The sequence below is a fragment of the Cololabis saira genome, chromosome 8 (assembly GCF_033807715.1).
Source record: "Cololabis saira isolate AMF1-May2022 chromosome 8, fColSai1.1, whole genome shotgun sequence".
In the NCBI taxonomy this organism is placed as follows: domain Eukaryota; kingdom Metazoa; phylum Chordata; class Actinopteri; order Beloniformes; family Belonidae; genus Cololabis; species Cololabis saira.
The window spans coordinates 11,205,122-11,216,446 of record NC_084594.1 but is presented as its reverse complement, the minus strand read 5'-3'; the positions used below and the strand labels follow the sequence as shown (position 1 = coordinate 11,216,446).

General features: G+C 39.6%; 1 protein-coding gene across 4 annotated transcripts in view; it reads right to left on the bottom strand.

The window, feature by feature from the left end:
- Nucleotides 1-374: 374 nt before the first annotated feature.
- LOC133448328 (guanine nucleotide-binding protein G(s) subunit alpha-like) overlaps nucleotides 375-11,325 on the bottom strand; it is a 52,046-nt gene continuing 41,095 nt past the window's right edge. For 2 of the 4 annotated variants that reach the window (XM_061726747.1, XM_061726749.1), the window contains 6 exons: nucleotides 11,180-11,253; nucleotides 10,532-10,590; nucleotides 8,860-8,980; nucleotides 5,785-5,915; nucleotides 5,406-5,500; nucleotides 375-2,641 (listed from right to left, as the gene is read on the bottom strand). In XM_061726747.1, the coding sequence (XP_061582731.1) occupies nucleotides 2,495-2,641; nucleotides 5,406-5,500; nucleotides 5,785-5,915; nucleotides 8,860-8,980; nucleotides 10,532-10,590; nucleotides 11,180-11,253 (627 nt within the window). In that variant the 3' untranslated portion in view covers nucleotides 375-2,494. The remainder of the gene's footprint in view (nucleotides 2,642-5,405; nucleotides 5,501-5,784; nucleotides 5,916-8,859; nucleotides 8,981-10,531; nucleotides 10,591-11,179; nucleotides 11,254-11,325) is intronic. The other 2 variants (XM_061726748.1, XM_061726750.1) reach the window with 1 other exon arrangement.

The window sequence follows — 11,325 nt, the reverse complement described above, 5'->3', positions numbered from 1 at the left end:
CTTCAATATTCAAAAAAGTACTCATAAATGAACATGATCTGGACATCGGTCTCTTCTTTGGGTCGTTAGGACTGAGGCAACGATGAACATACATAATGAAATATGAAATTCCTTTAGGAAACAATGGATGCCGTGTCAAAAGTCTCCATCGCTGATGGTATGGAGGTGAATTAGTACCCATGAAATCTGGAAAGAAAAAGTTTTTTTTGGGGAGGGGGGGGGTGACTTTCAGCAAGACAGACTTGGACAACAGCCTGTATTGATTACAGAAGCACAACTTTTACGTGGAAGAAGCTGAACTGGCCCGTCAGCAGTCCTCACTTTTCACCAACTATAAACATTTGGTGCATCACAAAACAAAGACGACCCAAAAGTGTTGAGCAACTCTTTAACAGAAAAGAAAAAGAAAACATCTCTCTCCTGAAACTCCAATCCTAAAACTCTTTTCAGTTCTGCTGATCAAAGAACGGATGTTACACAGTGGGAAACATGATCGCATCACAGCTCTTGAGATGTGTTACTGCCTTCAAATTCAAACTGAAGATGGTACATGTCCTCACTTTCAGTATTTGATGTTTTTTAAGTCCTAATCTAAATGAAATATAGGTTTATAAGATTTGCAAATCATTGCATTCCCTTTTCGTCATGTATTTATTATATATGAAGATGTGATGTTTGTGTGTGTATGGGGGTTTAGTATCTTCACTACACAGCAATTAGATGATGTGTCTGATTTTTTTTCCTTTCAATTCCCATTTTATAAACCAAAGGAGAGTCAAAGCAAAAAATTAAAATTAAAAAAAATAAAAATCAACAAATAAAAAGTGTGAAAAATGGTGACTAAGCAACAGACGAAAGAAAACAGCCGCCGGCCCGATCCAACGCTCTTCCCCCTCCATGGCCCACGGTGGAGAGGCGAGCTAGCCGAGACGAGGCTGGACAGACCCGTCCAGCTGTACAGCGCAGTGAAACATAACTTACATTTTAGCTCATTTTTTACACGTACAGTCGTGATCAAGGCACAGGGATCTTCTACAAGTTATCTTTTTTTCTTCAATAAAGTTGTACAAAATAATACATTTTACAGTCTGTACAAGAATAATAGTCCAGCAGTAAAATAAAGACAGACGTTCTTAAAGCCGAGTTTGGTGAGGTCCAGGGCGGGGAAGGAGGTTCGGCGAGGAGGAGAGAGGGGGGAGTGAGAGAGAGAAGAGAGGCGAGGAATGGAGGGATGGAGGGATGGAAGGAGGGTGTAGACATGGGAGGGGGACGGATGGGGCCGGAGGACTGTGTGTGTTACCATTTAAAAAATGGTGCGACCAGTCCCTGCTGCAAGTCTTTAACTTCATGCTTTCTTTTTTCTTAGTTTTTTTTTTCTTATTAAATAAAATCTGTCATATATTTTTCCATATGTTGAATAGTTGTGAAACAGCAGGGGGGGGGTTGGAAGGGGCAGTATTTATAGTTAGTTAACAGCGGGGGAGATGGGGGAGGGCAGGGGGGGTGGTGCACTCAGGCAGATCACACCCACAGTGTACACCAACAAACAACATGGGTTAAAAAAAAAAAAACGAGCAAAAACTTAAAAGTTGAATTGTGTTATTACAGGAATATATAATATTTATATATATATATTTATATATATACATATTTATATACACACATATATAAATATCTATATATATAGCTTGTATTTTCTTTTTTTTTTTTTTTGCACTGCATGAAGTTCACTGGTATGCAAGAATCTATGCGTTCTATGGTAATTTTCTTGCGTTTCGAGTTTTTTCTGCCATCTCCCCCTCTACTTGTTTCTTGAAGAGCGGGGTCACGTGAGCCGTGCGACTTTGTCTCTGAGTCCTGCTCCTGTCCACAGGCAGCCAACAGTCCGTTAGGACATCTGTCCATCCCCGGGCACGAAGGAGCTGACGGCCCTCCCCCTCACCAGTCTGCCACCCTCCGTGTCCATCGTCCTCTTCAGCACGCGGTGAATAAACTTCAGCCTGTCAGACTGCTTTGCTTTTTTTCCCTCCCTCTGCCAACTGTTACAGCAGGAGGACTTTTAGTTTTAAACCGACTGTGTGTGACTGCAATATCGTGTATGCGAGTACCTGTGAGTGTGCGTTCATATGTCTGAGAGAAAGAGCTAACGGGATAGAGGGAATCCAGTCCGGAGCCTCTTCCCTGGGTCTACAGAACAGAGGTCCAGGCTGATAGTTGATGAAACTGCTGTTGGTTAAACTGAGTCTTTTTTTAAAGTCTTTATTTTAAGAAAAAAAGTCACATTTCTTATTTTTTTTCCCCTCCTGAAGTCGTGTGACCAGGAGAAGTATCGGGGTGGAGGGGGGGAGGAGGGCAGGTTGTCAGTCGCTCACTCGGCGGTTTGGGGGGCTTTGGTGGAGGCGGAGGGATGACCGGCTGGCCGCTCGTGGGCAGGATGGGAGGTGGATGCTAGGTAGGTTGGTGTTTCCATGACGAGGCCCGGCGCCGCTGCACATCACAAGAGCTCGTACTGCCGTAGGTGCATCCTCTGTATGATGTCACGACAGTCATTGAAGACGCGGCGGATGTTTTCTGTGTCGACTGCGCAGGTGAAGTGGGGGTAACAGTAATGCCGTCCGTCCCCGCTGGCTGTGCTGATCCTCTGAAAGAAACACACACAGGTCAAGACAGATTTGTGTTAAAGAAATTGTTGTGTTGTGACCCCACAAAGAGTAACTGTCTGTTTATCACAAAGGATGTTGTTTTAATAGTTTATTATGACTATTTCTTAGTTTATATATGTGCATCCGGGAGGGAGAAGCTACATTTTCAGCCGTTTATCTATCATGTTACTCTGTCCTACTAAGCAGGACTTATATTTGTCGTCCAATCAAAACTGATTAACTATTATTCTTTCTGTGATTCAACACAGCCTTTAGGATACAGTCCAATGCCATTTCTTCCTACTTTTGTACCATATTCTCGACATTTCGACTTTTTTCTCGAGATTGTACTTCAACATTAATCTCGACATATCGAATTTTCTCTCGAAATTTTGACTTTTTTCTTGACATTTCGACTTTTTTCACAAAATTTCGACTATTTCCTTGACATTTCGACTTTTTTCCTCAACATTTTGACTTTTTTCTCAACATTTCGACTTTTTTCTCAACATTTTGACTTTTTTCTCAACATTTTGACTTTTTTCTCAACATTTCGACTTTTTTCTCAAGATTGTACTTCAACATTAATCTTGACATTTTGACTTTTTTCCTCGACATTTCAACTTTTTTCTCGACATTTCGACTTTTTTCTTGAAGTGCATAATGAAAAAAAAAAAATCTTCCCCCAGTTATAACTAATATAGATACATGCAGAATGTGTTGCCTTCATTCTAAGGCTTATACAAGACTTTTCATTTTTTGCGGCTCCAGACATATTTGTTTTTTGTGTTTTTGGTCCAATATGGCTCTTTCAACATTTTGGATTGCCGACTCCTGCCCTAGTCCAAATCTCTTAACACATTTACAGTATAAACTTATAGCATCTTCATGTTAGGTTTGGTTTCTTTCACAAAGAAAATTAAATAAATCCTAAATGCCTTTTAGCCACTGAAGTATCCAAACCTCTTTCGGATATCCTGTCTAAAAATTAGACGGCCTAAATTTTAAACTAAAATATTTTGACTTTGAACTAGCAGAGCTGGATGCAATACAAATATACACAGACACAATGTTTTATCATCTATCTATCTATCTATACACACACACACATGTGGCATACGAAGAGACAATATTGATTATAGCAATCTAGTTTATGCTGTGATCGGATTATACTTGCAGAGCCACCGGTTTCTCACATCTTCATCCTTCCTCCCTTTCAGCAATACATAGTGAGACACAGATGCTCGACTACTGCTAAGCTACCGAAGAGACAGTAGTGGGTGAGAGCAAAATAAAAGATCAAATTATTTGCATAATGGTCTGAGTTCAAAGTGTAGGGTGAGCAGCAATAGAATATAATTTGCAGAGAACAGTGCCATAAAGGCAAAACAAATGACTGTGAAGCTACGTGCTGAAGCCTTCAGAGGCTCATGGCCTGAAACGAACCACAGTGCCGAGTTCATACATCCGAGCGGCGATTTATAACGGAAAAGGTTGGAGGTTGGAGGCTAAAGCTAAACTAAAGCTTACCTGAGTGATCTGTGTCATCTCCCCCAAGAAAAGCTTTTTTTAAGTGAAACATAAGCTGTGATTAAACGATTATGATCAATTTATAACTGATCAGTTGCTAGTACTAAGATTAATCGTGCTGGTGTAATTTGATTACTTTAATTTTTTTTTGTATGTTGCTTTTTAATGATCTTAATGTCCTGCATTAGAAAAAAAACGCATTATGCAAATGCTTATGCATTTCAGGCATATATTTTAATACTAAACACATACAGGAAGGTTACACTGCCATGTTTTTCCAGCTGGATTTTATTCATACAAATACTGTTTAGTAACCTGAAGCACGTCTTCAGATGTCACAGGCGTCAATATTTTATGGTGAACAAAAAATATTTATTTTTCAAATTAAAAAAATATATAAATGTAGTCTCTTTGTTGTAAATTAAGGTTCTAAAGAAAGAAAACTACCAAACTATCTGCTGAGAATCCCTGGCCTCAATGAGGATTTTGACCTTTCATCTTTTCTATGATTTAGTCATTTTTTTTGTATAATTATTAGTCTTCTTCTGTTGGGTTTCTTTGTTTGCATTTATATTCACATTGCTCTTCTCTTTTGTCATTACTTTTTAGGCCATTTTGTGATTTACTGTCATGTTTTGTTTAAGGGAGGGGAGATTTTCTCTATACATTTAGTTTTATTATTCTTTGTATGGTTTTCATTTTGGCAATCATGATTTACGTTATACTGCTACACTGTGTAACTTATTAACAGTCAATTCATTTTGTTTGATTGTTCAGGAAGCAGAATATCTGGGTGCTCCTGCCGGCGCCTCCTTCAGGCCTGGAGGAGCACTGCATAGACCTGAGGAGCCACAGCTGAACTGAATCCTCTATAATTGTTTGGTTTTTGTCTCTTGTCTCCATACACCCTGAGGAAGGCGCAAGCCGATACACGTTGGTGTTTTTTAGAATGTAACCCAGTCTAAATAATGTTTTTTTTTTAACTTTTTTCAAGCCACCAGAGTGCCTGCATTTTTTCTTTTGTTTTTTTATATCTGCTGAGAATATTGAATATTGATCATAGAAAATTGTTAGGGGGCTTTATATTATTTATATATATATATATATATATATATATATATATATATATATATATATATATATATATATATATATATATATTTATTTATTTATATTGAAAAAAGAAATGTATAAGAAACCTGCTCAAATTCAAACAGGTAAAATAAGCTTTACCTGTTTGGATTTGAGCTTTGTACACACCAGAAACTCATCCCGAATGAAGTACTTTGCCCTGGTAACCCGGGGATCTTCACCTGGCTCTGGTATTGCTGTTTGACAAACAAAATCTGGTCAGAAACATGAAAATCTTGACGTGTTTACAATTATAACAGCTATAAAAGTGTGTGGGTTATATTTGTGGTAACATGAATAGAGTTCAGATAATGGATACACACAAATATACAGGGTTTTCTTTTTACATAATAATGAAAACAAATATAGATTATCAAGTCTGCAGTGGCATTTTGAAAGCCAACCAAAAGCTGCAGCCATCAGGCTACGGGGGTTGTGGGTTAATTCACTGATGGGAGGCAAATGTCTGATCCAATCTTACCATCATCTGGTGTGGTGTAGCGTGCAAAGTCCGGGAAATACTCCTCAATTTTAGATTTCCCTGCCAAAACCTTCTCAGCAAGTAGGTCCTGTTTGTTCAGGAAGAGGATTACCGAAATGGTCCGCAACCACCTGTGGAGGAAGGGGGTACACTAATGAGCTCAGGCCGGGGCGTCTTTAGACCTAATCATTTATCAATCCAAAACCTGGAGTTCACCATTCTCTCTTAATTCTTTTAGTTAATACATCAGGTTATTACAACAAGAACATCTGGTCTTGACCAGAGATTCAAATTAATTAAATACACCATCAGATGAACAGCAGCATGAGATATTAGAGCATGTTACTATCTAAAGAGGTACCAAAAAGCTTGTGCAGTTTTAACTGAGAAGCTCTCCCAAAGGCAAGGAGGTTATGTTGCTTTTACGTCACTATCCAAGATTAAGTCTTGTTTGGGTTTCCTGTTCAATCACGCTCTTCTTTCCTCTTCTGTCATTATTTGAGCCTCTTATTTTTCTCAGCGATGGTGATGTTTTCTCAGCCACCGCAGCACGCTGGGCTAGTTTCACCATTGCTGATGTGGGATTCGGTGTCAAAGTGATGCACAGCTGGCGCAAGAGACGAACAGGATGGAAGTCCGAATCTACTTAAACAGGATTTTGCTGACAGTAGGGACACGAGACAGTGAAAGTGTCCTGAAAGTAATTTAACATTCCCTAAAATTATATATGATATGATATGACAACAGAGACTGTACTTTCTGAAAGTTCTTAGGAATAACAATCTGACTCAGAAACCTTTGGTGTCATTCTATCGTTGCTCCATAGAAAGCATCCTGTCTTACTGCATGTGTGTGTGGTCCGGAAAATCCCTCCAAAGGGTTGTTAACACAGCCCAAAAGATCATTGGCTGCTCACTACCCACCCTGGAAGAACTGCTCTCGCTGTCTTAGTAGGGCTAAAAACCTTCTAAGGGATTTGTCCCCCCCAGGTCACCAGCACTTTGGATTATTGCCCTCGGGCAGATGTTTCTTATCTTTGCTCAGGGTCTCTGCAATCTACTGTTTTGTCTCCTAACCCTGCGTTCACACTGAAAGCCTATCCGCCTAGGCTGATTTATGGTTCCGCGTCACACCAACGCAGACCCAACGGCGTAGGGTTCGCGGCGACGCACACCGTACTACGACCCTACGCCGTCGGCTACGCCGTCGATTTAAAGCGGCACCATAATTCAGGCGAAGCTGCAGTCTGTCTGCGGTGATACCATACACACCGGGTCGGAGCGGATTTGGTCATGATGTTTAACGTGTGTTTTGTGATTAATAAGCACGGTTTTTAATTAATTTTCGTTGGATCAATGTATCAAATAAAATAGTTCAGACCATCCAGCTCCTCAACCATCAAGATACGTGTTTCACGTGATCAGTTCAGGTAAAAACGACAGTCAAACCAGCAAAAATGTCATTTTGCTGGATGAAATATATTAATTCCTGATAAAATAAGTTTGTTAGTGCACAGCTCTGCTCCTGTACGCATGTGAATCAGTGTATGTTTGTGTGTACATGAAAGTACAATCTGCATTGAGGGTTTTTGCTTCGGGAATCCCGGTCTGTGATTGGACGACGCCTCGGCGTTGCCGCTCCTCATTTGCATAAAGTTCAGATTTTTCAACTTCAAATTGACGCGACGCTCCCGCCGCCCCTGCCGCGTTTTCATAGACAATGAATGGCAGCCAGACGCCTATGACGCCCGTGACACTTTCAGTGTGAACGCAGGGTTAAGCTGCTACGGTGTGTGTGAGTGTATATGTGCCTGTGTGTCTGTGTGTCTGTGTGTGGGTGTGTGTAATCTTGTCGTTTTAAATGTGTCTTTTAAAGGTCTAGTCTATTCTTTTTTTGTGCTTTTAATATTAAATTATTCCTCACTTTAAGGGTTTGTAATGCCAATTTCATTTTGATGGTACAATGACAATATATTCTATTCAATATCAAAACTGTAAATTTAACATAAAAACTCTTCTGTGCTGCCTTCACAAAAGGAAAGCCAAAAAACAAAATGTAACACATGATTCAGTGGCTGGTAGAACAACTTTTTGCAGTTTTTGGATAAAGTTGACAACAAATTTTAACCGATTCTTCTTTATAACGTTTCTTCAGTTAGATGAAGTTTGAGGGAATTTGTTTAAGATCCCATCAGTTCAATCAGGTTAAGGTCTAGAGTTTGACTGGTCCAGTTTGTTTGACAGAGAGCGTCATATTTGACTCAAGGGCAACTAAAGAAACACCCATCAACAATAAAAAAAATAAAAATAAATTAAGCTTTTAACCTGGAGAACATGCCTGTGAGAGAGGTTTTTATGTGTTATCGGATGTATGATTAGCTAAATCAGCCATTCACGATGGCTGTGAATTTCTTCTTTGAAGGTCAAAAGAACACCTGCAGTCTCAGAAAGGCTTGTTTACACCACAGAAAGAGGGTGGAGCGGCGGGTGCTGCTGGGTGGGGCTACACGGATCATTTGCACACATTGTGAGGTAAACAGAATTTAAAAACGATAAAACAAAAATGACAGAAAACGGGGCAATATATCACACATCACTGTCGTTAAGAGATGTACTGCAAGTCACATGCGGGAAGTTGTTGCAGTGAAATGTTTTAACAGCGTCTCTGCAGAAATTTTCTGTTTTCAAACAGTATTTTTACATCAACTTCCTCTTCATTTATTTTGAAGGCCACAAGCAAGACAACCAGTCCCGTACGCTAAATGTTTTTCTTTACGGATGTGCACTTTTATATAGAAATATATCCTTTATTTCAGTGTTTACAGTGAATACTGAACACATTTCCATGAATTAAGTAACAACTGAGAAAATATTTCTTGTGAAAATTAAAGACATGCAGGATTTTTTTGTTTTTTAACTTGGTATAAGGGCCAGGATCAAAGCACTGTTGTTTTCATATTGTTTGTATGAAGTTACCCTTTTGAGGCACATTTATTTCCTGAATTAAACATTTTCCAAGAGGCTTTTTTAGCCTCCCACTTTGCAATAAAAGTAGAAAAAATAAAGAGCCCCTGACCTGTTGTTCCAAATGTTCTTGAAAAGATTGAGGGCTTCTTGTAGTCTGTTAGTCTGATTGTCTTCTCTGATCACCATGTTGTAGCTGCTACTCGCCACCACGAAGATGATGGCCGTCACATCTGTAGCACACATACAAATACAAAAATGCCTCAAATAACAATAATAATACGATAATTTATAGGTGCCTTCCAAGCTCACCATACAAGAAGACACAACAATGACAAAACAGGACAAATCAACATAAAAAAAAACAGCAAAGCAATAAAATGAGGACAATAAATTACAAAGAAAAAAAGCGTATTCAAGAGGGATACATGTTATTGCGCACACAAACAATTACTTATTACTAGTGTAGTCCCGATCGATCGGGTCGATCGGGCCCGATCACGTCATTTTCAAAACATCGGTTCGGCCAAAAAAGTTTTGGGACATACAATTAGGACACGGCCGGTTGGGCTTTCCTCCGCAACTCCGCACAGCGGAGTCGGCGCAGCGGAGTCGGCGCAGCGTGGCCAGAAGAGCTTCACGCGCGGAGCCGAGGACGAGGACGAGCCGAGGACGAGCCGGGCGCGCGCCGGCGGACAGCGGAGCCGCGCACATTGCCGCAGCTGCACCTCACCAGATAATCTATGGGAGAAGTTAAAGAGCGGGGCTGCCAGTAGCTCGAGGCGAGTTCGTCTTATTTGTTTGCTTGTTGCTCTGTGCCTTATGATTTTGGAGTTCCCTGTGAGTAGGCTAAGGAGTTTTTTGTACATCTCTCCGTGGTCCCTGTTGAAGTTTTTTGTGTTTTACAAATCAAACTACGCCGTGATTTTGTCCAAAGTTTTACCCTGTCTGGAGTCTTGCGCTTGGGTTTGGAAAAGAAATCCATAACACATACCTAGTTAAAGGAGCTTGAGGCAAGAATAAGAAATGAGACTCATTAGCGCCACGACGACCGTCGGGGTTACTGCAGCCAAAAGCGAAGCCGGCACGGGAGAACGGGGAGAACGTGCATGCAGCGTCATGTGACGTCACATCCACAGGACAGCGCGGGAAATTCCGGTCCGGAATTGCAGCACATTTTGCAGCACACAGCCTGTTCAAGGCAACGGAGAGATACACTAGAGGAATCATTCTTTTGGTTTGGAACGCTTCATCTGACATTATTACTAGAAAAATTAAAACGTATACGAATTTTTTTCATAAATCCTGCCTCAATCGTGCCTCATGCTCCTTTAATGTTTTTAATATATATTAATTAAATCGTTTTATAATTGTATTTAACAACTGTATTTAACAATACAGACAGTTGATGTGTGTTTATTATAAGATATTGCTTTTGGGCGGCGCCGGCGGCTGGAAGAGACATTTGTGCTGGAGGGGGAAAGAAGCGTGGCAAAGGTAGCCTACGCTCAGATAAACGGAGACAATAACAACCGCGATGAATAGCTGCTGCTATTCATTTCATGCTGTTGAGAATTCTGCACTAAGGTTAAGCCAAAAAAGTGATCGGATCGGGAAAAATCGGGATCGGCAGATACTCAAACTCAAGTGATCGGGAGCGAAAAAATCCTGATCGGGACAACCCTACTTATTACCCATACTCATTAAGCATTAAGTTGGTCAACAAATAACTACATTAAAATAATAATCCATCTTTTCATCACAACAGTAAAGCAACAGCCAACCGTTAAAACACTGGATCCATTTCCGGCGTTCGTCCCTCTGACCTCCTACATCGAACATACTGTGAAACACAAAGTTAAATATTTTATTTGCAAAAAAAAGATATAACTTGTCTGGTAAGGAGAAACAAGGGAAAATAGAAGTTTTAATATTTTACAATCACTGAACAGCTTTCCTAATCTTTGCATCATTTTGTTGTACAGGACTGTCTCAGAAAATTAGAATATTGTGATTTTCTGTAATGCAATTACAAAAACAAAAATGTCATACATTCTGGATTCATTACAAATCAACTGAAATATTGCAAGCCTTTTATTATTTTAATATTGCTGATCATGGCTTACAGCTTAAGAAAACTCAAATATCCTATTTCAAAAAATTTGAATATTCTGGGAATCTTAATTTTAAACTGTAAGCCATAATCAGCAATATTAACATAATAAAAGGCTTGCAATATTTCAGTTGATTTGTAATGAATCCAGAATGTATGACATTTTTGTTTTTTTTAAATTGCATTACAGAAAATAAAGAACTTTATCACAATATTCTAATTTTCTGAGACAGTCCTGTATACTGACAAAGTCACAGATTACTGGCACGCCTACGACTTTAATCCTCCAACTCTTGGAAAAATGAAGTTTGTTACTCACTGGAAATTGACTTTGTCTATTTGAAATCTCGTCTCAAAGATCCCGGATGTCAGTACTCTGCATCTCAAGAGGTCCTGAAACAGAGACGGAAAAGGAACGAGTTGAGAAAAAAAAATTAATGCAGAGAAAAAAGAAGATAGGTAGAG